Source organism: Fonsecaea multimorphosa (assembly GCF_000836435.1).
Source record: "Fonsecaea multimorphosa CBS 102226 unplaced genomic scaffold supercont1.1, whole genome shotgun sequence".
NCBI classification, from domain to species: Eukaryota; Fungi; Ascomycota; class Eurotiomycetes; order Chaetothyriales; family Herpotrichiellaceae; genus Fonsecaea; species Fonsecaea multimorphosa.
The window spans coordinates 630,886-655,730 of NW_015971635.1; the positions used below are offsets into that span (position 1 = coordinate 630,886).

General features: G+C 52.8%; 9 protein-coding genes across 9 annotated transcripts; 6 read left to right on the top strand and 3 right to left on the bottom strand.

Moving 5' to 3' along the window:
- Positions 1-2,380: 2,380 nt before the first annotated feature.
- Positions 2,381-2,875, top strand: Z520_00243 (uncharacterized protein; the record flags this gene model as incomplete). The annotated part of the gene is made up of 2 exons (XM_016770764.1): positions 2,381-2,428; positions 2,483-2,875. 2 exons carry the CDS (start codon positions 2,381-2,383, stop codon positions 2,873-2,875), a joined length of 441 nt encoding a protein of 146 aa, XP_016637674.1.
- A 788-nt stretch (positions 2,876-3,663) lies between these two features.
- Z520_00244 (uncharacterized protein) lies at positions 3,664-4,762 on the bottom strand (the record flags this gene model as incomplete). The annotated part of the gene is made up of 4 exons (XM_016770765.1): positions 3,664-3,760; positions 3,875-4,140; positions 4,259-4,514; positions 4,620-4,762. 4 exons carry the CDS (start codon positions 4,760-4,762, stop codon positions 3,664-3,666), a joined length of 762 nt encoding a protein of 253 aa, XP_016637675.1.
- An 820-nt stretch (positions 4,763-5,582) lies between these two features.
- Z520_00245 (uncharacterized protein) lies at positions 5,583-7,448 on the top strand (the record flags this gene model as incomplete). The annotated part of the gene is made up of 5 exons (XM_016770766.1): positions 5,583-5,896; positions 5,965-6,079; positions 6,152-6,469; positions 6,526-7,275; positions 7,338-7,448. 5 exons carry the CDS (start codon positions 5,583-5,585, stop codon positions 7,446-7,448), a joined length of 1,608 nt encoding a protein of 535 aa, XP_016637676.1.
- Positions 7,449-8,053: 605 nt separating this feature from the next.
- Positions 8,054-10,231, top strand: Z520_00246 (uncharacterized protein; the record flags this gene model as incomplete). Its single annotated transcript, XM_016770767.1, has 4 exons — positions 8,054-8,357; positions 8,414-9,101; positions 9,153-9,770; positions 9,832-10,231. The coding sequence occupies 4 exons, from the start codon at positions 8,054-8,056 to the stop codon at positions 10,229-10,231; spliced, it is 2,010 nt and encodes a 669-aa protein (XP_016637677.1).
- A 195-nt stretch (positions 10,232-10,426) lies between these two features.
- Z520_00247 (uncharacterized protein) lies at positions 10,427-10,948 on the top strand (the record flags this gene model as incomplete). The annotated part of the gene is made up of 1 exon (XM_016770768.1): positions 10,427-10,948. One exon carries the CDS (start codon positions 10,427-10,429, stop codon positions 10,946-10,948), a length of 522 nt encoding a protein of 173 aa, XP_016637678.1.
- A 1,364-nt stretch (positions 10,949-12,312) lies between these two features.
- On the top strand, positions 12,313-14,183 carry Z520_00248 (uncharacterized protein; the record flags this gene model as incomplete). Its single annotated transcript, XM_016770769.1, has 6 exons — positions 12,313-12,424; positions 12,490-13,206; positions 13,261-13,608; positions 13,659-13,816; positions 13,870-13,944; positions 13,995-14,183. The coding sequence occupies 6 exons, from the start codon at positions 12,313-12,315 to the stop codon at positions 14,181-14,183; spliced, it is 1,599 nt and encodes a 532-aa protein (XP_016637679.1).
- Positions 14,184-14,829: 646 nt separating this feature from the next.
- Positions 14,830-15,393, bottom strand: Z520_00249 (uncharacterized protein; the record flags this gene model as incomplete). Its single annotated transcript, XM_016770770.1, has 2 exons — positions 14,830-15,201; positions 15,328-15,393. The coding sequence occupies 2 exons, from the start codon at positions 15,391-15,393 to the stop codon at positions 14,830-14,832; spliced, it is 438 nt and encodes a 145-aa protein (XP_016637680.1).
- A 731-nt stretch (positions 15,394-16,124) lies between these two features.
- Z520_00250 (uncharacterized protein) lies at positions 16,125-17,852 on the top strand (the record flags this gene model as incomplete). Its single annotated transcript, XM_016770771.1, has 1 exon — positions 16,125-17,852. The coding sequence occupies one exon, from the start codon at positions 16,125-16,127 to the stop codon at positions 17,850-17,852; it is 1,728 nt and encodes a 575-aa protein (XP_016637681.1).
- A 604-nt stretch (positions 17,853-18,456) lies between these two features.
- Positions 18,457-24,378, bottom strand: Z520_00251 (uncharacterized protein; the record flags this gene model as incomplete). Its single annotated transcript, XM_016770772.1, has 5 exons — positions 18,457-23,063; positions 23,111-23,371; positions 23,424-23,506; positions 23,603-23,856; positions 23,905-24,378. 5 exons carry the CDS (start codon positions 24,376-24,378, stop codon positions 18,457-18,459), a joined length of 5,679 nt encoding a protein of 1,892 aa, XP_016637682.1.
- Positions 24,379-24,845: the final 467 nt, after the last annotated feature.

Consider the following 24,845-nt stretch of genomic DNA (forward strand, 5'->3'; position numbering starts at 1 on the left):
TGACGGTGACCATGAGCATAACGGCGACCAGGGTCACCAGGTATATGGCCCTGACAGCCATGAGCCAATACCAAACAGGGCGCCGATCAATGGGTTATGGAGGATGACCTGGCGTGCCTGGGTTTGTACGAGCTACTTGTAATGAGCCGGTGTGAACATCCTTTCGTTCCGGGGTTGGGCTTCTCAACCCGTTTGAATTTTTTGGCCTGGGGCAGGGTGAGTTCCTTGCCCTGCGCTTCTCCTCGTCCGAGGTTGCCACTGTTTTCGTGTGTCGCTACCGTATGCATCGGAGTTGGACTATCTGGTTCTGTTGTCCCTACCCGCACCTTGTGCCAGAAGACAAAGTTCTCACGGTGTCCAGACTCACAAGCAGCATACGCCGTCCAGCATCCTCTTCGTACGTCAAGACCTGCCTGCCATTCAAGGCGAGCCGAGATTGGCTGCGGGTGTTTGACAAAGGCATGATGTAAAAGAATTGTTCGGACTTTGACGCTCGCCATCCTCGGAAAGTCTTTGACCCATGGCAGGCCGCAGGCCGCAGGCTGCATGCAGCTTGACGGACAACCTGCATGGACCTTGACCTGGGCCTGGGTCACGGTGACAGCTGGGGGCACCCGCCCAGGTTGTGAAACACTGGCGCGCATAGTCGAGATCCGATCCCAGGGACTGAGGCACTTTTAAGGATAGGATGGAGCAGGAGATTTTCCCTTTGGAAACGGCCAAACCTGACCAGGCCTTCTGGTTCCCTTCTAGCTTCCCCCGAGTCAATCTTCCTTGGTGATCAGTGGCACTGACCAAAGATTCAAAGGTGCTGGTGTCAGACAGGCAAAGGCAGAACAAAATCCACCTACCATCTCGGTTGGCAGGCTTGGTTAACCATATTCGTCATGGGGCCACATGACCGGACGGATTGTTTCTGCAATCTGCCCAAAGCAGCTTTGAGGCGGCGGAAGTGGGTGAGCACAGCACGCGATCGGTAGGCGTCGGACAACAAAAGGAAGAAGACCAGAAAAGTGTACCTCGTAAAAGCGGGATCACGGTGTACGTACTCGGTAGTGAGTCGGTAGAAGTGGTATGATCAAAGGGCTGGATGCATCGATGAACCGTTTACCTTTTTCTTTCTCCTCTCGATTCCCAGTTCTGGGTTCTGTGGTAACGGCTGTGGGCGGTCAAAGGTCAAAGGTCACTGGTCACCATGCAGGTCAAGGTCCGTCCACTGCCACGTGGTGGACTCGATTTCGGGTTCTGGGATGCAATCCTGAAGCAGTGGCTTGACTGGGCAGAGCTGCAGGGGCCACAGAAAGCGGTAAGGGTGGCCGCCGGACAACCAGGTACCAGGGAGAAACAGCCGGCTGTGACTGGTCCAGGCACCACAGGTGGGTGACAGGCCCCTAATGACTGAACAGGGGAGGAGATTCCGGAGGGTTACGCCCCCAGAAGGAAAACAAAAGCCCCTCATAAAGGTTGCCCAGGGTGTCCACCACGCAGTAAGGGTTAAACAAGCTTGTTTCTAAACCTGGGAAGGCAGCCCACCAGCCCTAACACCGCAAGTTAGAGCCCGGCCGTCCGGTGCTGTCACTGCTGTGTGCCTTGCTGTGCCTGCAGCTCTTGATCAGCGATCACCACCACTTTCTTACAAGTACTAAGTGCTAGACACGCAGCACACTTACACCGAAAGGCTGCATCTCCCTCCTTCCTCTTTATCTCTCTTCTACCCTTGATCTTCCTCAGGCTAATCGACTGGAGTAACAAATCTGCCTCATCCATTCCCGCTAGCATTACCGCTGACTACGAGTACTTCCTCATCCCTTGTCCCATTCTCCGACCTGACTCATCCCTCGTCCCTTGATATCCTTACTGCTCGACGTCCCTCAGAACTCACCTTTCTGTTCAGCTTCATTGCGGCTCTCCATACTCGGTACTACGGCAGATACCAGGTCAACGCCCAATCTCCTCAGGTTGCCAGAGCCACCAAAGATTGATCTCCATTCGCTGGCGTCAGCAAACTGGCAGTTGGAACGTCTAGTCCGGACTTGACTTTGATCACCAGCGGAATTGCGGTTTTGGGCCACGCTTGCTCATCTCCCACTCCACCGTGACCGCTGCTTTCGACTCAATCCGTGCACACTCAGACTTAATAACCCTTGCTTGCGCCCATTGGATCTGGAAACATTTAGGTACTGCTCCTCTCCGCCGCTCTCCCACATTCCCAGCATTTTGGTATACCAAAATCTGGGGTCATCAGGGAAAGAGCACGGGTGTTTGGCCAGTCCGAACCATCGACTTTGTCCTTCCAACACATTGACATCACTTGACCCCGGTGCTGGGTGGACCACACAACTCGCAACCATTGCAAACATACCAGCTCCTCGCCGCAGCCATGTCTCGCCGATCTCTTGAATCCCAAAGGCCGATCATGGCTCCCAGTGTAAGTCCAAGTCCTCCCTCCTTGGTCCCGAGATCCCACTGACCCCTTGAGCAGCTCACTTCGAAGCGTACTTCCAAACGCTACTCAACCTACTCCGCTTCTCCCTCCTTTGCTACCACTACCAGCACCTACTCTAACTCGCACACTCTCGTCTCCGGCTCTGGCGCTGCAAATATCACAGTCAGCCCGGAAACCGGCCTGGCTGAGGTCCGCCATATCACACAAAGCCTGGACAGACTGGAAAACAAGCGTCTATCGCAGCAGCGCTTCGTCCCCTCACAGCAGAAGACCGACGATCTGAGCAAACTGAGCCTGGGCGCAAAGGTTGAACGGGCACTAGGCAGGAGAATGGCAGACCAAGATGCTGTCATGCGCGTAAAACGACCCGTCGCAAAGAAGACCAATCCATTCGCCATTATTGATGAAAAGGCTGCCCTCAAGATATGAGCGTCGATAAAGCTGGGGAGACGACGAAAAGAACAACATCAGCCCTACCGGAGAGTCAATGTTCCTCTCCACCCATCATGGGTGTGGGAGTCGGAGTCGAAGTCGAAGCACTGTACGATGTTCACGTGGGGTCGGTTGTATGAGATTGACGAAGCTCGTTTCATTTGTGTTGATTGAGATGCCTTGACCATTGAGATACCATTTCCTACTTACGTTTGCATAAACGCTTGGTTGGACCGGCGTGGTTTGGGGTCGATCCGCTGTTGCGCAGTTCTGGGTTGTGGGCCGAGGAGCAGGCCCTTCTCATCTTCATCATATCATTTCCTCCTGGGAGGTAGAATCTTGGGCGGTCGAGCAGTGGGTGACTATGGTCATGTGTCCATAAGATGTGGCACAGATGAAGGCAGTCAGAATGATGCTCCCTGTGTCATCACTATGGTCACGCGAGATCAGACAGCACAGTAATGCGAAATGCCCACTAGGTATTTTTTTCGAGCAGCGTGCCATAAGGTTTCCCACGATCCTGGGGTAGAATCCCTCGAGCTTGGCGGACTCTCCAGTCCTTGGCACACTGCACCTCGCACCACATCCTGGATACGAATTGATGGCGGAACGGAGTACATGTACCCCTTCGTGTGCTACTCGCGCGGAATGTACGACTTGCAGCACCCGTGAGACTTAGTCACTATCTCATCTATCTATTTATCAATTCACAAGCTCATTAAGCAAGCGATCTTTCCATGATGTCTCTCACTCAGATAAGCCGTCATATATACCTTTTCCCATTTCTATAGATACGCCTCAAACCATTGCAAAGCTTGCAAGAAAGATGCTTCCTTTGCGTACAATTGCGTGCGATCTTTCAGGTCTCCACGTACCGCGAACCTTTAGAGAGGAAAAACCCCAGGGGCAGTTAGCTCAGTCCGTTCGAACTTGTGCTCCAGAATACTCGTGTTTCTGAGGACTCGGTTACAAACGAAGACAAGGACTTAAACGTACCCGTGCGCAACCCCGCCGTACAGGTTTATCTGATAAGGCAGGCCTGATGATTTCAAGATTTCCTCGCTTTCGTGGCGCTTCTCGGGCGGGAAAACGTGGTCGTTCTCCGCGGCGGCGATGGCGAAGGGGCCTTTGATGCCCTCGAGCTCGTCCTTTGCGATGTGGCTTGGATGAGCACCGTATCCGACGTCGATCTTGGCTTGATCCGGACGGAGGTACCGAACGACGTATTTCGCTCCGAAACAGTATCCCACTGCGCCGATTTTCTGTGTTGCTTCAGCGTCAGAGGTTTGAGACGGGGTGGGGAGGGGGAAGATTTTGAACATGTGGGACTGGGGAGCGAAGAACAGAGAAATCGCGATCCTCGAAAAGGATTCCACGTACTTTGCAGTGATGCTTGAGTCGCATCTCGGACAAGCATGTCTCGATAATCGGGTCAACAGTGGTTGGGTCGTGACCGATGCCTTTGGCACTGTATCCCCCCACAAACCATTTGGCAATATCGAGCTCGCCGACTTTATTCAGCTCAATCGCATCACCGTAAAAGAGGTCGGGCATCACGACGAAGTATCCGTTGGCGGCGAATTGATCGGCCATCAATTGGGAGTTGATGGATCGGTGGCCAATGATATCGGTCAAGCTGTTTTGGAGTTTGTCAGTTGTGCACATCAGTCCAAAGGGCGCTCAGTGGCTTGCAAAGGCGGCGTTCCCGGGCTCGTGGTCACTAGGCCGTCACAAAACGTACAACAGAATCGCTTTCTCCGTAGACTTGTTCTCGGGGTATTTGACGTAGACTTCGAAGTAATTCCATTGCTCAATTTGTCCGGTTGCTTCGCCTTCATGCTTGAAACCCTTGAAACAGCAGGTATCTGGTCTGTGGGAAGTCATCTTGGCGGGTGCGTGTGAAAAGGAAGGTGGACAAGTGGAAACTGGCAGAGTCCTAATGAATGCCGTTGTCTTCGCAAGACGTTGGCCCTGGAAGTAAGAACATTCTGGAGCGTCTGGTCTTCTTTAAAAGGTGATTGCAAAGATGCCACCCACCAAGCCTGTCTCCGATATCTCCATACACCCTTTCACGGACTTTGCGATTCGGATCTTGACCTGCATGTGAGAACTGGAGCATTTGGGTCGAATTGTCTCATGTCCAGTGGATGCGAGGAGATCCTATTTGAAAGCAGGGTCGTACATACAGTGTCTCGCGACAAAGTCTCGGCACCCTAGAAGACCCCGGTCCGTCATTGAGGTTAACATGCTCTTCCAATGACGCACGACAGTCGATGGATTAGTTGTTCATATTGCAGGTCATGGGCTTCTGCAAGGAAGCTGTTGAGATGTCATGGTTTGCTTCTGGGGGGGAGAGACTTGATTGGTCTCGTATATTGGACGATCCACCTTTGGGCCCACCTTTTACGAAGCACTAACCCAAATCACGGAGAACTGGTCGTTCAAAAGCCCGGAGGCACTTCATCTCGTGAACGGAGTCCGGTCTATCAGAATGGTTGACCTCATGTGGACTCAATTGCATACGAGTACAGCAATTTCAGAGCGTGTTTCGTCGAGATGTCGCCGTGTCTTTCGGATGTTTATAAAGCCTCACGGCAAGGCAAAAAGCATTGCTCAAACATGTTGACGAAGCCTTGTTTGGCAATCACTGTATCATTGCGTCTCAGAGTTGATGATCCTCCTGAAGACGAAGTTCATGACTCCAATGGACACCAGAGACCAAAATAACGGAGATGTCGAGGTCCCGACAGCCCTCGACTCGCAGGAAGAGAAACCTCCACAAATACCCAGCGATTCTGAGCTGCCCCGAGAAGAACCATCATTGCAGAAAACATCCAGTGAAAAACAAGAAGGCAGACGAAAAGAGCACAAGTTGAAGAGGGACTTGCTTCCAGAGCAAGACCTGGATAAGGGAATTGTTGGATGGGAAGGGCAAGATGATCCAGAGAACCCACGGAATTACACATCATTGCGAAAATGGACGATTCTTTCCCTCGTGAGCTCAATGACCCTGATCAGGTAGGTGCAGCCCTCCATCCTTACCTGATATACGATGATCTGACATGGATGGAACCTCAAACTGATAGTCCCTTTGCGTCTTCGGTTTTTGCGCCTGCTGTCCGCTTCGCCGATGCCGACTTCAACAACACTTCAACAATATTGAGCACGTTCGTTGTTTCAGCATACGTCCTTGGCTACGCGGTATTGTTCTCTTATCCTCTCAATCCCAGAGGAAGACTTGCACCTGCTTGGATTCTAACCCAGATTTTATAGGTTGGCCCGCTGTTCCTCTCTCCTCTCAGTGAGATATATGGTCGAAGAATTGTTTTGAATATTGCTTCGCTGCATTTTGTGGTGTGGCAGATTGGCTGCGCATTAGCGCCCAACATCTCAGCCCTGATCGTCTTCCGGTTGCTCACAGGCATGGGTGGGTCTGCTTGCTTGACCATCGGCGGGGGCGCGATAGCAGATATGTTCGAGAAGGAACACCGTGGGCTGGCTATGTCCATCTTCACTGCTGGCCCTCTGTTGGGCCCTGTCCTCGGTCCCATTTGTGGAGGCTTCATAGCGCAGGGCGCGGGATGGAGATGGGTACGCTCTCTGAGCCACATTTTGCAGGCAGGGCTAATTTATTGTCTGCTATCTAGGTCTTTTGGACTCTCTTGATTGCCGCAGGGACATGCACAGGGTTCATCCTCATATTCTACCGCGAAACTAACCACGCCGTCCTCATCCGTTACAAGACCCGTCGCCTTGCACGAGAATTGGGACGCGACGATCTGACAAGTTGCTACGATAACGTCACGGGCAAGCGCTCCGCAACAGCCGTCTTTGCTCGCAGCTTGATAAGGCCTCTGAGGCTGCTATTGCTGTCTCCAATTGTGGGACTATTGGCGGTCTACCTCGCACTGATATACGGATGTCTCTACTTGCTCTTCACGACAGTCACCGACGTGTTTCAAAAAACGTATCACTGGAGTCCGGACTTGACAGGTCTCGCATACATTGGCTTGGGAATCGGAATACAATGTGGACAGACATTATTTGGGCTTACAAGCGACCGGATCGTTGTCCGTCTCACTCGAGCCAACAATGGAATCTACCAACCCGAGATGCGACTCACAATGTGCTTACTTTTTGCCTTCTTCGTTCCCATATCCTTCTTCTGGTACGGATGGTCGATCCAAGCAAAAGTACACTGGATTGTCCCTATCATTGGCTTGTGCCCGTTCGGATTTGGCATGATTGGGATCTTTGGTTCCATCCAAACGTACATCATCGACGCATATTCTCAGTATGCGGCTTCCGGAATAGCTTCGGTGACGGTAACGAGGTCCTTTTTTGGGGCGTTCCTTCCACTTGCAGGGCCTTCGCTATATCAAAGTCTTGGATATGGGGTGAGCCTCTCTGTGGAAATGACCTTCGTCAAAGCCTGACGGGTATACTGACTTCGATACAGTGGGGAAATTCTTTGCTTGGGTTCGTTACTCTCGCTTTGATTCCAGTACCAGTTCTCCTCCGGCAGTATGGTGGTGTTCTGAGAGAGCGTTACCCTGTAAAACTAGAATAGTCGGAATCACAGCGTCATCAAGTTTTGGCCAGATTGGATGATATTTGAGTGGCGTGTTGGTAGGTAGCTAGACGGATACATGGTAGCATATTTTGGAGGATCGGTGTGGTGTAATGGGGGTGGTCGATCGGCGTTCGGGTGCCTAGAAGAGGGGCTGGACAGGTGGCACAAGTACAGTACATGTAGATACCTACCTGGGTATGAACTATTAGGTACTTGAGTAGCTGGTTACAGGGGTCAAATAAACAGGCTCCGTGCCTGCACCCGCCTAAAATATGAGGGCCCGGCGCTAGCGGATTTATTTGTCAGGGCGCATGACCGCCTACGGCTGCCCGAAGAGATCCAGCTGTCACTTAATTCACGCATGAAGTCACCTGTACCTCGTACGGCGCCTGTAATCCAAGCAAGACCCCCTGCGTCAACTGTTATTTTGACCCTCGTCACCTCGCACTGACCCATCGATCCATATTTTCATCTTCTCTTTTTGCGCTATCTAAGATGAACTTCATATTGCAGAAAAGGATTTAACCGACGCCCTCCTTGTCTCCTATATCTCACGAGTGTGACTCCGCCTTTCGTATCTTATCAACATTCTCGCGAATTACATGGTGAACGAGTGGATCATCCGTGAACACCCAATCGATCACATGCAGTCCCTCGAATGCAAGGGGCCTCAGGCTCCGAATAATGGGACTGGAAAAGAGTCTCGAGATGGCGCAGATGTCAGCCGCCACGCACTTGCCGATGGCGACTCAGGACGATCGCACGGCGTGCGTCGGGAGGAGAGCATGAAGAATCGCGAGGCGCAGAACCTCCACCCTATCTCAAGAGCTTGCATTCCTTGTCGAGAACGCAAGATCAAATGTGACAGAAAGAACCCATGCAGACACTGTGCGATATCCTTTCAAGGTCAGCCAGAGGCGAAACGAATTTTGCTTCTTCGACAGAATTCCTAACGTCATTAGATTGTATCTATCCAGAACCGCGCCGCAGGAAGAGAAGACGCCTCCGTACCGCGGAGCACGTCGAGTCTCTCAAGACCAGGATTGAAGCTTTGGAATCGTGCATCAAGAACCTCACTCAGCCGGCAAATGCGACCCGTACGCCGCCCGCGGCAGACGGTCATTTGGCCGGACAACCTAGCCAATATCAACATTCTGAGTATTCCCCAGAGAATTTTGACGAAACTATGTCCTGGATGGCGCCCAGGTTCATCATCACGCGACACGCACCTGAGGAAGCTGAGGACGGATATCAGGGATACTCTGGAGAGCGCGCTTTCATCGAACGGATGCGAGAAAGGATAAAAGGCTGGCAAAGCGACAGTGTTAATTCGCGGTTACGGCCCCCAAAAAGGCCTCCTGCAAAACTATTCGACTGTGATTACTCTCTTGCGGCTGCCGCCTGTCTTCCCTCCAGAGGAAGAGCTCGTGCCTTGGTAGATGCTGCTGTGGACACATATTCCCTGTTCCCCATCTTACATCGACCGAGCTTCGATCGCTCCTTTGAGAACATATACACAATATCACCCAACGACTATACAGCCGAACAGCTACGCTTCCTCCCTCTTCTCTATGCAGTCCTAGCTCTAGGATGTTTGTTCATTCAGGTAGACTCTATGGAGTCCTCTCGTGAGCAGCAGATCACCGAAGGGTAAGTTTACTACATCATCAAGTGCAGCATCTGAAGCTAATTTTCAGACAGGCTACAGTACTTTGCGGCCAGCCGTGCCTTTATCGACGTCGGCGACTGTACTGATGGGCTCTCCCTCCAAACAATGATCTTCCTTATCCTTTTCACTATAGACACCGCTCGTGCTGGAACCGTGTATTCATACGTGACCCATGCACTGACGCTTGCCCTCCGAATGGGTCTCCATCGTTCAAAGTCCAATCACGCCGACCTAATCGAGCGGGAAGTAGGAAAGCGGATTTTCTGGGTATTGCGACTTCTGGGGATTTACTTCGCAACGGCGTGTGGCATGCCTAGGCTCTTGAACGACGAAAATGTCGACCAAGATTTGCCCATGGAAGTTAATGATGCGTATATCACGAGAACAGACATTTCACCCCAGCCTCTGGATGAAGTGTGTACAATAGCGGGCCTCAATGCCATCATCGCCCTTTACAAGATCCTGGAACAGGTTGTGAGGGATATATATCCGCCCAGAGGGATCAGCAAAACGCACGGAAAGCAGCCAACAACATATCTAGTCAACGTTGAGAAGGTCAAGGATATCGAGAGGGCTCTAAAAGGGTGGATAGAGAGTCTGCCGTTTGGTTTGCGTCTAAAATCGCAATCGGTACCCAGATCTTTGTTACGGTAGGCAGCCCTCCTTCCTGGATGCAGGAATGGTCTGAACTCGCTAATTTCTCCTGCCCAGGACGCAATATCTACTTCGCATGTCGCATGCCCACGTCCAAATCTACCTCTACAGACCTTTCCTGCACTACCTCTCCAAAGCCTCTGCTCAAAACACATCATCGTCCAACATCACTTTTTGCCCGTATGCCGCGGCCTGTATCGAAGCGTGTCATACTATTTTGAGCTTGAGCGGAGGAATGCTCGAAAAGGACCTTCTCCAAGGCGGAGGCTTTACCGTCTTGCACATGGTCTTCGGATCTGTTGTGACACTCCTGTTCGTGGTTCTCGATTCTACCGAATGGGAAGGGAGGGAATCCGCTTTCAGGGATATATCGGTCGGCCGAAAGGCGATTGCTCTTCTTGCGAAGCGCAACAATGCTGGCGAGAGGACGCAAACCATTCTAGAGGTTAGTGGATGAATTCGCATCTTTTTTTCCATGCGAGGGCTAATATTTCGGAAGACTATGATATCTCTACTCCCCGCAGAATTTGCCGAGACTCGAGAACGTCTGCAGCGGCAATGGCCCTCAGTCACTGAAGTGACCATTGGAGATTCTAATAGAATCAATGGATCTCTTGGGAGCTTCGGTATGAATAGTCAAGGTCTATCAGAGATGACCATCGATGAAACCAGCTCCAGGTCTCCCATTCAAACACAGTTTGATCGCTCAATGGCGCAACCAGGCGATACTGTCGGATCCGACCAATTAATGAGAAGCAGTGCACCAGAATGTCAACCCTTTACAACGTCGCTTCCAGGTGCCGCATATGCACCCACAATGTCAAGCGGGAGGGCTGCAGATGGAAGACCATCGACCTCTCTCAATCAGAAGGCCATGCGGAGAGACATGCAGAATCAAGCGCCTCCACAACCCACCATGCCGTTTGCAATGCAAGGCGGCGGCAGCGACGACACAAGGTTCATTCCTCCTCCATATGACCCCACTAATGAGTTCCTTGAAGCACAGCATTTTGACCTCTCTACCAATCTCGGCGACGTATGGAGCACCATGAATCAATTTCCGGAACCGATCGTGTCAGATCAGTATGGTGATGGACTCAATATACTGGATATGTCCAATTTAACTGGCTTCCATCATGGTGGAGCCTTTTTCAACTTCGACTATTTACCTTGAAGAGAGAAATGATTTGGGAACTCACCAAACCACACATATGCAGCGGGCTAAGCCCAGAAATGCCGCCAACTGGTATCACAGGAAATGGACAGCGTTGGCGACCCAGTTTGGCCACTGTTATGGATGTCTATAGCGTCATGTTAATTTCTAAGTTTTTGGTTCCAACTTGCCAACACTGTCGACCATAACTGTCCAGATCATTGAAATATTGCAATGTGCTAGGTGGATGATGAGCGATCGCGACTTCGGCTCAAGTTTCCGCACCGTCTTGTACTGTCCGGTGTCCTCCTTCTTCCTATACTGGCATTTCTTGCCTTTCTATGTGCCAAAGGTGTCGAAAGGTGGGACTGTGGAGGTATTGGTCTTCTCCATCGACTCACCAGACGACGCTAGCAACGTTCAAGGTCGTTCAGAACAGCGCTGGACATACCTGCATGCTGCAGCGCAGTGAGATCCTTCCGAATTCATCCTCTCTGATTCGTCAATGAAACGACGATGCTTGTCTGTTTCCGGCATGGTTGTCCTAGCCATCACAACTCTAACCAACGACCATCAAACCTGCCGTCTTTCCTCTTGCAGCGGCGAATCGCCGGGCCAGATGACTCCAGCGCGAAACAATAAGAGGCGGCAGTTATAATCTGCATGCCCTTGCCCTGCCTCCGCATGTGGGGCAAAGTTGTTGCAATTGCACCCAGTGCACAGCAGGAGCTCATGAAACATCAGAAAGGTGAGGAGAGCCATTGACCAGCAAAGGGAAATCCAAGGGCCACCCAGTCGAGGCTCGACGACAGAAGCCAAGCTATCATCTCGAGGCCTGAGGCGAGAGCCTTTTGCGAGAGGTTGGGTGCTTTAAGTTGTCACCGCCACTCCCACTCTCTGTCACATATCTGCAACGCACTAAGCTCTGAGCATGTCGTGGGAGAGCAAATCCCACATCCTGGGGCATCTAAAACACCACATGAGTGGTCCTTTCAGACGAAGAACGAGGTCGGGGTCTGTGCTCCCCACATGCGGAGTTGACTCGTGTTGTGTCGATGAAAGAGAGTGCTGCATGCTACAAGTCCAATTGCTCCTTTCGTCCCAGCTCCCAGCTGAATAGCGACTGAGATAGGAAGGGTGGATCGATGCAGGCTCGATAAGCTCCACATGTGGACGTTCGACCTCGGAAGAAACCAAACCAAACCCATTGGCTTTTTGACCAGATATTGCATCTCTCCCGCCAACCTTGTGGAGGGGAACCCCAGATTTGGCCGGGGTATTGTGGAGGGGACGAGAGGACATATAACCCAGGGGGCTCCTACACGCGGGATGAGAGGCAACTGGGGAAGAAAGAAAGCTTTAATCTGTTGTCGAACAGTACCACGATGTCGGAAGTTCCACACACCAGCCAAGTCACCCTGCCGGTGACGTCCCTTTGGGCCAATCGCAAATGCTTGATGATTGCTTGCATTGTCGCGACTGCCAATACTCAGTATGGTTAGTTAAGCCTGTCGGGCGCTGAGTCCAGAGCAACAGGCAACTGACAACAAGAACCTGTAAAGGCTTCGATAGTGCCGCAATCGGCGCCCTCCAGGCTATGCCCGGTTTTCTGAAAGTATTTGGCTTTCCAGATCCGAGCCAGCCAACTGGCTATGGGATTGACAGCACGTTTCAACAACTGATCGGCTCCCTCTTGACGCTCGGTGCTTTCCTCTCGTCGATTCTCGCTGGAGCCTTCGGTGCCTTCTACGGTCGCAAGACGGCGCTTTGGTTGGCCTGCATCCTGAACTGCATCGGACTGGCCATTCAAATTGGCACCACAAACAAGGGGGTGATTTATCTTGGTCGAATTGTCCTTGGATTCTCAAATGGCTTCCTTGTCACCTTCTCAAACATTTACACCGCTGAAATCGCACCGGCTCATCTCAGAGGAGTGATGGTTGCCCTCTTTGCCTATTGGGTCAATATCGGTGCCATCCTAGGTACCATCGTCGACAACTATACCAAGGACCGTCTGGATAAAGGGTCTTATCAGATTCCAATTGGCAGTCTTTACATTGTGCCAGTCCTTCTGGGCATCGGATTATTTTTCGTTCCTGAGACGCCTCGGTGGCTGTTGCACCATAATAGAGAGAGCCAGGCCAGGAAGTCCTTGGAGACGTTGCGGGCAAACTCGGTGGCTCCAGAGTACTTCGAACTCGAATGGGCCGAAATCATTCGCGGTGTCGAGGAAGAAAGGCGGGTTGCAAAGTCTGTTGGGCTCTTGGATATGTTCCGCGGTGAGTGAAGCTGGCACGTGTGTATATGAACTTTCACGGCTGACTTTAAGCGAGGTGCCGATTTGCGAAGGACGCTCTTGTGCTGGGGTACTATCTTGACCCAAGCAGGGAGCGGCTCGTGGTTCCCTATCGCGTACCAAACGTACTTTTTCCAAATTGCCGGGATCAAACAAGCTTTCCAGTATTCAATCATGATTACCTGTATCGGGTTTGTTGGGGTCAACTGTGGCATGTACGCCATGCGCCATTTGGTTGGCAGAAGATTCATCTGTATCTTTGGATCAATTGTGACAAGTCTGTGCTTCCTTGGGATGGCCATTGCGCAAAGTGTCCACCCCTTTACCATTGAGACTGGCAAAGTCACAGTGGCAATGGTTGCCATTTGGGGGTTCTTCTATAACGGTTCGAGTACCCATATTTCCCATGTGGTGTGACAATGCTGACGTATCCAGGCTGCGTCGGCGCTGCGACGTATCCCGTGGCCACAGAGCTGGTGAGTTCCCGTCTGCGTGCGTGGACTGTGGGATCGGCAACCTCGATTCAATACGTCTTTGCGTGGCTCACCAGTTTCTGCACGCCCTATTTCATCAACCCTACCGATCTAAATTGGGTGAATACAGCCAGTTCGCCAGAGTTTCGAATTCATTCACTAAAATTTTCAAGGGTCCGAAGTATGGCTACATCTGGTTCGGCAGCAATATTGTTTGCGCAATTTTCTACTTTCTCTGCATTCCAGAGGTAAGATAGCATTTCAAGTCACAAGAAGCGCTTTGGCTGACAGAGTGCAGCTGAAAGGGAGATCATTGGAGGAGATTGACGAGCTATTCGAGAAGCGCGTCGGTGTCTTCAAGTTCAAGACGTATCAGACCGAGATCCAAGAAAAGGCGCTGCACGACGTTCAAGTGAATACGGGAGCTTTCTTGGACAAGAAGCCAGCGGTGACCCATGTCGAAGAATCGCCCGAAAAGGTGGAATGAGCGCGGGAGTCCGCCTTGTGACACCCCTGAGTCCCTACCACCTGGTCTGGCTGTGTATCCCCTGGCGTGCTATTGGGTGCCGCATCTGCTAGAATGCTGACTGGTTCTTGTCCAATCGGAAAATCGCCATCACCAGTATCTAGTTCCGAGGCTCTCGAATGGTCCCTTACCAACGGTGGAGATTTTGTACACAGAATGGAGGGATTTCCCGGAGTTCGTTTATATCCGCCAGTTGTGCAAAAGTGTCACAGAAGGTGCGATGTGGCCTGGCTTACCACTTAGCACAGTAGATAGCATTTGTCATCCTGAACAGCACAACTTGGCCAGACAATCAACTTATTGGCCTCGCTTCCGCTTGCCAAAAAGGCACAAATATCTTGCGCCCTCATCTCGGCCAATCCCCGTATTTAACGGCTGGATCGTATCTATCGTATGAGAAAGGCGTTGAAGACCCTTCTTCCTCCAACCTTGGCCGCGCTTCAACGCCACGCTCAGGAGATATCGCGTCGCTCTTTCGGCGGTATGCCGGCGTCGATCGAACGCTTTATTCTCGATCTCCGTCGACGTCTCCATCCTGCATACCCCTGAGCCCTCACCCCATACTATGTCTGACCTTTTTCCAGATTCAACCCCCCAGGGTCATTGCTCAGCATCCCTCAGCCTGCTCAGTCCCATTGATCTCGGGCACCCACTTTGTCCTCAGGCTGGCGTAGTACTCGACGCTGGGCGCAAGCTGGTTTCTGACCTGCTGATCATCCAGCGTTCCCAGCTGCAAGCTCAGCATGCCGGCGTACTTGTCGGCGGCTCCCGTCCTCCACACGGTGGTACTGCAGACGTTGCAAAAGTGCAGGGTCTGGATGGAGCCGTCCGACGTCTGCGGGTACGAGTACGTCTGGAGCGTGGCGGACTCCGAGTCCGACGACGGCAGTAGCAGCTTGAATTGCTTGTCCAGCAGGAAGATGCCAGTGCTAAACATGGTCGACGTCGACTTGTGGCATTGAGCGCAGTGGCAGGTGAGCTATTGTTTGCTTGCAACTTGCTTGGTAAGCCTGCTGCCTCTCCCCTTCCGCCCACCGTGTCTTATAATGAACAAACAATGGGGTGGGTGGCGTGGTGTATGCCAAAATATCAAGGGGAATCTTACAATCTTCAACGGCTCCCCTTCATACTCGTACCTGATCTTGCCGCAGAGACAGCCGCCGGATGGCATTTTGGGGAACAAGAAAGCTCCAAGTTGGCTTGTTGCCTTTGTTGGTCTCGCAATAGAAGAAGGGGGGGAATGGGAGGAGCTGATCTGGACAACCAAAGAACAGGATCAGGCAACTTTTAATCCAGGAACCGAGAGACGCTTTAATACGCTTATGAACAGGATACTCGGCATGGCCAGCGTAAGGTTGGCTACTGCGCATGTATCGCCCCTGGTCCAATGGAGACTGCGTCTCCCGGCTCCGAAAACCGCTTGGGATGCTGACCCTGCAGATATAACCCCCTTGGGGCCATCATGGCCTTCACTGATCAACCAGCTCGTTGTCGGTAGATTCGTTTGTCTAATGCCAGGGACCAGCAGCCGAGCAGCCTCGTCTGGGACTCTGGGGGACGGCTCTCCACTTTTCTTCCCAATCTGGCAGTAGCTGACGCCAATGGCGCGGAACAACTCCATGACTAAGCATGCGCCTTTACATAAGCCACGCATAAGCGAGGTGGCTCGGTGGACACGCTACTGAGGCCTCTCCTTTTGCTGCAAAGTCCGCTTCCTCGACAGATCGTTCCTTGTTTTGTGCAGGTTGCAGAGCGATTCCCGATCCGAGATTGATCACCATTATTAATACGAATTTTTGCTGGCTTGCGAGAAACACGGCCACTTTTCTCCTTTTTGAATGGGCTGCTTGGGGGACAAGTAATAATCACAAAACAACCAACCAGGTTGGGAAACATGCGGCCATGAGCAATGGTCGCGACAGTTCAGTGACCTTCGTCTTCGAGGTACAAGGGAGGGCGTCGTCTGGCCTCAACAAGTCCACCATCAACGCACACATTGCGCGACAGGCACATCAAAGGCGGCGGGAAAAGCAATCCGCTCTGCTGGCAGAGGGGCGCAACCGCAGCGGCGACAGCAATAATAACAACACCAACAACAACAACACCGAGAAGAGACAGGCACAACAAGCGTCCCCTTATACCGAAGACTATGACAGTGGCTATGAGAGCGGCAGCATCCCCTCTCCGGTGGTGCTGGCGGGCAACTCTGATCCCTTCTCGAGCAAGGTCATCGTCGTCACGCCCGAAGTCAACCGTCTCCTGATCTTTACGCGGGACTTCATTCTGCCCGCCTTCCACGCCAACGAGGCCGCGGTCGTCGGCGGCCGATTACACATGGATCGCTTTTGGCGTGACAGTGTACGCGGACTCGACGACGGCGGCGTGGCGGGCTACGCCTACCTCGCGCGGTCGGCGGCGATTTTGTCTAAGCTCACGCCCCGCGATCGCTCCCGTATCATGGCCCTGCAGTACCTCGGCAAAGCGACCAGCAATCTGCGGAAATCCATCGTGCGCCGTGGTGCTGGAGAAGGAGGCTCGCAGGAAGTCGGCGATGCCGCGTGGGACGTTTACGCGCTGTTTTGTGCTGAGATCGCGGCGGGCAATCTCCCGGCCGCGGCCGTGCATGGGTCGATGCTGAGGCGCCTTCTCCAGCCCGTTGGGAGGACCGTGATTGCCGAGCGACGTCTCTTGATGGTAGTCTTGCAGCAGGACATTACGCGAGCGTGCCTCTCCCTGACGAGGCCGTCGTTCGACCTGCATCGCTGGGCCGAGGAGAACCTTCCCGCACGGATCACCGACGACCTGAACAAGAACGGGAGCGAGGACCACCACCACCCGTCGGCATTCCCGTTCTCGTCCGCAAATCTGTCCCCCTCGTTGTCCCCAGCCCTGCGCTTCATCTTCCTCGGTATACGCGAGTGGCTCGACGCCCTGGGCATCGTCATGCTCAACCGCGACCTGTTCAACCTGGAACTGCTGATCAACGGCGCCATGAAGATCATGGTCCTCGAAGGCCACCTGCTCAACCACTACCTGGACACCATGGACCAATGGGCTCTAGTGCAGTCCTCCCCCGCGGCGCTGGCCGAGGCCTGCATGGCCCTCGCGGCGCTGTATTGGGTGCGCCGCGCCGCGCACGAGAGGATGGACGCGGGCTCCAAGCTCGAGGAGGCAGGGTCGTGGGCCTTCGACATGAGCCGCCTCGTCACGACAACACTGCGCGACCTTGACGCGAGGATTCTGCAGTTGGAAGCAGCAGCAGCAGCAGCATCCTCGTCCTCGTCCTCTTCCTACTCTGCAGAAACACAACTGCGTTCTAGAGAGGACAGGCTGTGGTGTCTGTACGTGGGGACCATTGCCGAGTGCAATGTCCGTGCACAGCAGGGCCAAAGCCAGAGCCAAAGCCAGAGCCAGACATCCGCGTCGGCCGAGCAAGCCCATGCCTCTGGTGATTACCACGGCACGCAGCTCATCCGGCTCGCGACCACTGACATGCATCTGTCCGGCGCGTGGTCCGAGGTCGAGCGCGTCCTCCACCAGTACTTGTACATTGACATGATCAGCCTCAAGGCGAAACGATGGTTCGCCGCCAATCAAATCACATCAAGGCCGCCAGGCTTGCTTTCTTGAGGCTCTCTTTCTCTCTCTCTCTCTCTCTCTCTCTCTCTCTCTCTCTCTCTCTCTCTCTCCCTCTCTCTTTTTCTTCACGGTGCTCTTCCTGCCTACCTACCCTTTCTTAAAGTTCCTTCCCTTCCCTCTTTCTCTTCTCTTTCCCCTTTGTATCTCGTTCCTACCTATCTAATTTCCTCTCCCTTTGGCGCACGCTTCGGCTTTACAAAGTGGGGTGAGACTGTGAACCGGGTTTGTATTATCCATCTTTGTGAAATTCCTGAGGAATCCTCGGCCACTTAATTTCTTGAGGGGGGCGATTTGGGAAGTCCGCCTTTGCGACACGACGACCACTCGATGCAAAAACCCTTTGCTCATGATACGCAGGAAAATCGGCATTGATCAAAATTAGAGTCCTCTCTCATATTACAACAGTCCCATGTATGTGTTCGTACAAAGTGTCAAGGATCCCACAAAATCTATCCCTTGTCTTCCTTTCCCCAATCCTCGCACACAGGGGGGGAGAGAACTGAAGCGAACGCCGAAAATCTGAAGAGAAGAATAATTTTGGTCAAGAGAAGAAAGCAAAAAGGAGCACCATCAACGACGGACGGACCTCGTTGCGTCAAGAACCACTCATCCAAACCCCGATCCTCGAACTCCCGCCACAAAACTCGTCGTCATTGCCGACGCACAGCATGGAACAATCTCCCTCGGATGCCTGCGCCCCTTGGCCCCCACCGTTGCTCACCAGGCCAAGTTGATTCGAGCAATAGCATTCCCGGGCATACTCGACACCCGCGTACTTGTAACCCCTGGATTGGCAGGTCGATATACAGAACTCTTGCGTCATGGAGGTCGCGTTGGTCGTACTGTAACCCTGTAAGGTGCGCTGCAAGGAGGACGGATCGGTGAAACAGCCCTGGTAGGTATAGTTCCCGATGCTCGCCTTGGCTCCCGGAGGGGACAGCGCGGTGTTGTTGTAGATGCTCAGGCGACTGGACCCGCCGCACATCTGCTGCGCATTGCCCGCGCACGCCATGCTACATCCCGTGGCGTTGACGGCTGTCGAGGGCGACAGATTGTACCCGCAGTAGCATTCCCGTGAGTACTCGACGCCGGCGATGGGCAGGTTTTGCGCCGAGCAGAATGAAATGCACGAGGATATCGTCATTGTGGAGCTTGTCGTGGAAGCGACCGAGAGGAGACGTCCGTTGGGGAGCTCCGCGGCGCAGCCGACATAGATCGCGGGGAAGAAGGGGTTCGGGGGGATCGAAGACGTGGTGGTGGTCAAAGAAGATGTCCCCGTGCTCAGGGTGGATAAGGTGGAGAAAGTGGTCAGACGGGTTGAGATTGTTGTCAGAGTGGAAACCCCAGTTTGACTCGTGGCTGCGAAAGTCGAGCTTGAAAGGACTGTAGCGCTGCTGGTCGCCGAAGGAACAGGTAGGAAGCTAGTAGTGAAGCCAGCACTGCTTGACGACAACCCAGACCTGGACGTGCTGGTGCTGGTGCTCGGACCCGGCGAGGACGAAGTGCTAGAGCTTGTTCTTGATGACGTGACTGAAGTGGTTGAAGGCGAAGCTGATGATGAGGGAGCTGCCAAACCTGCCGAAGTCGTCACGGCCGACGCAGCAGCAGTGGTTGTGGATGCGGCTGTCGTGCCGGAAATGCTGGCTGCCGTGCTCGCTGAGAATGAAAATGACCCAGAGTTGGAACCTGAAGTGGTGGTTGTGCTTGGCGACGAGCTTGAGGATGTGGCAGCGACAGATGGAGTCGACGTTGTCGGCACTGCAGAGTAAGTACTACTGTTTGGGATCGAGGTTGAAGAAGTGCTCGAGCTTGAACTTGGCGCACTGGACGCGGAGGTCGCAGCAATTGCAGAGCCGAGCGTGGTCGACGACGGAGCTGTGCTCGAGATTGTTGACGTGGTGGAAGTGACTCCTGGAGTGATTGAGGAGCTCACTATCTGTGTCGAGAGAGTGGTGTTGAATATATTGGTCGTAGAGGATTGACTCAAACTCGAGACCGAAGTGTTGCTAAAGAACAATGTCGTAAACAGGACCGAAGAGGTGGAAGACGCTGATGCACTTGCCGACGTCACCAAAGTTGAAGATGCCCCAGTCGAGGTGCTCAGCGTGGTAGTGCTCGTCGTGCTCGAGGTTGAGCTGGAACTTGAAGGCACAATCCACTGGTAAAGGCTCAATCCATTGGGCCCGCCACAAATGGTCGATGAATTGCCACCACAAGTCATGGAGCATCGTCCATCCGTAGCTGTCACGGAGCCAGAGCCCAGGGCATTCCCACAGTAACACTCCTGGCTGTACTCCACGGCGAAGTACGTGAAGCCGGTACAGTTTCCGGCACAGTTCTGCACCGTCATGTCGCTCGATGCGACTGCCTTGCCCGTCAAAGCACGACCCGTGATCTCCGTGTGGCAGTCGACATATTGAAAATTGCCGACGTTGGGGACAATAATTGGGCCCGTCGGCGTGGATGGCGGTGCAGGAGCTGAAGCGGTCCAGTTCAGAATTTGATACAGAGTCAACCCATTGGGTCCTCCACACATGAAGCTGGAGTTGCCTGAACATGCCATGTTGCAACGTCCGTCAGTCGCCGGTACGCTCCCTGAGCCCAAGGTATTTCCGCAATAGCATTCCCGACCGTACTCGACACCGAAATACTGATACTGTGTACAATTGCTGGCGCATGTCTGCAATGTAATGCTGTTGTCGGCCAGCGCGAAAGCGGTGAGGGCGCGTCCGGGGATGTCGGTGTAACAAGACTGGTAGGTGAAATTGCCGACTGTGGGCGGAATTGTTGGACCTGACGGCGTAGTGGGATTGTTGTTTCCTCCACCGTTTGAAGGTGACGTGCTCGGAAGGGTGCCGTTGCCGTAGATGTACATGTTGAGACGGTTCGGACCTCCACAGTATTCCGTCTGGTTGTTGTTGCAGGTCATGCTGCAGTCGGATGCACTGGCATTCACGGAGCCTGCCGCCAATGTATTCCCACAGAAGCACTGCCCACCGTATTCGACACCCGCGTACAAATAGCCCTGACAAGCTTGGAGACAAGAGACGACAGTGTTGTTGGAATTGGGCTGCACACTCAGGGCTCGGGAGTTGGAACCTTCGGTGTAGCAGCCCAGGCTGTTGTATCCTAACGTGCCGGGATTGACGTAGGGCCCCGGAGCGTCTGTAGAATTACCGTTCCAACGCGTGATGTCGCCGAAGAGGGAGATATATGACTCGGCTCCGTCGATGCCGTTGCCACCACAGATCTCATTGACGTTGCCGGTGCACCCAAAATTGCAATTGGCGTCGTCTACCACTGTCTTCGGTCGGTTGTAACCACACCAGCACTCCTGCGTGTATTGTGTGCCAGCGAAGATGTACCCAGCTGCTGAGCACAACGAGATGCACTGTTCATTAGTGTTGTTGGCTCCACTGTAGATGTTAGTTTGAAGTTGTCGACCTGGATTGTTCTCCATATAGCAGCCTCCATATCTGTAGATGCCTTGCTGGGTGACCGGGTCCAAGGGAGGTGCTTGCTCCGAGACAGCATTGCAGAAGAATTGGATATACTGCTTTCCAAAATTCGGATCGTTCAGATTCATGGTCCATTGCGCAGTGCCATTGTATGGGTCGACATCGATTTGACTCTTGGGGACGGAGCAATAGAGCGTTGCGGTGAGATTTTGTCCCGCGTACACCAGGGTGCCCTCTGCAAGGTCGACTTGGTTATTGGCGCCGATGATACTTCCGGCAATACCGAAGGGAGGCTTGCTGACGGTCACTGACAATGCCGCGGCGTTGGCAGAGCCATTGTTGGTCAAACGCATCTTCAGATACGTGCTGGTGTTCTCCGTGACGTTGCCAAAGCTAAAGGCGGTAGTATTGTCGTATGGGACCCATCCACCGTCCAGGCTCTGGAACTCGAGGACAGCCCTCGGCTCATCTGATCCGGCTGCAAGGACATCAATGACTTGGGTTCCACCGTTAGATACAAACTGAACGAACACAGCGTAGTTGCCGGAGTACGGAGGGTCGAAATTGATCGGGACAGTGACAGCGCTATTGGGAGGGATTGACGACGGCATATCGTAGAATGTGAAAGCCGAGACCACAGTTGCTGCTTGCGTGCCATTAGGCGAGATCCAAGGTCCAGTCTCGCCCACAATGGAGTAGTTAATATTGTTGATCGACAGAGGACTGTTTCCAAGATTGCTGATGACCACAGATTGGTTGACTCCCCCTACCTCCTGTCCAGTAATGACACCGTTCCAGCTGACGGTGTTTGGAGTGACCATCAGCAGAGCAGCCTGGCTCTGGCCAGTCCCTTTCAATTGGACGGGAGTATTGATGCTGAAGCCGGCGGCTTGCTGAGTGGTATTCAAGATCACTGATGAAGATAGCGGGCCAACGGTCTGTGGGGTGAAGGTTGCCTGAAATGAAAACTGTTGTCCTTGGGCGACTGTCAGAGGGAAACTGGACAACCCGCCAAGAGCGAAGTTTGGATTTCCTGAAAGGCTTGCAGCGGTGACTGTTACCGCGGTGTTGGCTGTACATTGTACAGTCATTGGTGCTGTGGTTGTGTTGAGATTAGCCGTCCCAAATTGAAGAGCTGTACAGTTTAGGGGCAAATTGACAGGCGCTCCGTAAGCATACAGATAGCCGACGGTAGTGCCCTGATAGACAATGCCATTTCCAAAGACAGGTCTGGTGAACTTGGTAGTCCCTGGTGTGACAAATGAATTGATCTCCGTCATGAGCCCATTCTCGTCGGGGATGGCGTTGTAGATTCGAAGATTCGACCCTTCGACATCCGACGTCCACACCAGGCCGGTCCCAGGCTGGTCATTGAGTGAAGTGACAGTGCCGTGGCCGACACCGAGGATGTAGGCGTTCTTTTCCGGAGAATCAGCGACCTTGTTGAAATATGGCACGCCATCATTGCAGGAGAATTTGAACACGTGAGTCTGGTATTGGATGACGTTGATGTAGATGTAGCCACCTTCAAGCGGGTAGACACCAGCTCCAGCATAGACGGAGTTTTCGTTCTGGTAGACTTGGAGCACGTCGTCCAGCTTGTTTGGCCCATTTTGATATCCTCCGAGATTGTCGAGATTCAGCCAATAGGTCTTTCCGCTCTTTCCGGTAACGACGCCGATGCGTTCGACGTCACCACAGGAGAACTGACTCGGGAGGAGTTCCAACGGAGATGTACCGAGATCTGCGCCAAATTCAGCTTTCATTTCAACATTGAGGGAGCATCTCTACCTTTGTCAGCACCATCAAGTTGTACCTTTTCCCAGGGCATGAAAAAGTCGACTACGGTCAAAGAGCCATTGTCATTGATTGCCATGTGCACGGCAGCTTCTTCCAGTGCTGTCGGTGGATTTCTCCCATTGACCGGTATGCCATTGAGTTGCGAAGCATAACCATTGCCGGAAGCAAAGAACAGAGAACCTTGGTCGTCGCTTGCAATACCACCACCAGACATCCAGACTCCCGCTCCGGGGGTGTCAGGGCCAACGCCAGCTGTGAATTGTCAGCCACGGCGTTTCTGGTAGTTGGGGGGCAGATGACTCACCACCTTCAGTGGCGAATTGTTCCACGAGCTGTCCGGTGGTCTTGTCCCAGCCTACAATCCAGCCGGTGAAGTTATACTGGACACTGCAACGGGACAAATTTGTTCAGTCACAAAAACGATACACACAGAAAGATGGATCCCTCTGATTCCAACAATGGGCAAAATGGAGCCATACATACCAGTGACTAGCAAAACCGGCGTACACAAAGTTACCTGTGTGAAGCAGACCAGGACGTTGATGATGAATTCCCCCATTGAATGACCGAACGGGATTGTTTCGAGCTACCATGCCCTCAAGGTTGACTGGGAAATTGGGCCGCTCAGAAAGGTCAACTGTGCTAATGGCGTGAATATAGTAGCGACCATTTGGGCGCCCAGTCGGTCCTGTAAGGCTTTGATCGATGTACGTCTTCGATGTCAAATACAATGTATCCTGGTCTGGGTTAGAATCTGAGGTCGCCGAAGGTAAGGACTTACACACCGTATCTGGATCGATGACACCTGTTGCCGTCACACCAACTGTGGGGTTGATATCAACGCACCCGTCCAGATCGCTGACCAAGAATGGCCGAGCAAGATTCCGAGAAGCAACGATAACGCCAGTATTTGCAACTATTTTGTACACATTGTTCTGAGTGGTTGCAACATAGACATATTGAACACCATCCGAGCCAGTATAGACTAACGGCTGAGAGAATATTTGCTCGGGTACGTTCTGTCCGCCAATGGGATATGTTCCGGGGAGCAGAGTCTTGAAGAGGAGGCCGAATTGATCACTTCCAACCACAGCTGGATCCATATTGTGGTTGTTCTGGTAGCCGGTTCTGTCATTTGACCCACCCCACGTAATGGTGTCTGTACTATCGAGGGATTCGACATATTGTACGAACAAGACATTCAAGGAAAGTAGAATGGCAATGAGTGACTTTGCAGAAAAGAAACTGAAAGAACGCATGATGGTAACGAGTGTATGAAAGGCAAACGAGTGACTGAAGCTGAATGGGCAGCAAATGAGTGTATGAAGGGTTTGTACCAAATCTCAAAGAGAATACGAGGGCAGTCTGCATGTTCTTATGTCCTCAACTGCCCTCCTTTTGGGGAGCCCATGGGCAAGCTCAACTAGGCCTCGTCATCTGGATCACGGTCTCGGCCATGAGGCCAAGTCCAGATAGTGGGAGGGCATTGCGAATTGGCCTGCAAACCTTGATCAGGAAGACATCGAAACAAGATTGAATCAGGGGCCAGGTTCTGGACTGTGATAGTGACATGGGTGCAACGAATCTGGAGGTGCAATTCAAGATGAAATATAGAGCGCCGTATAACCCTAGGTTGAGTGTTACAGGCGATTAATGCTCGGCGCGGAGCAAGGAAGGAGTGCTCAGTCCTGGCGGCCATGTTACAGGTTCGGTAGGGCAGAGCTAA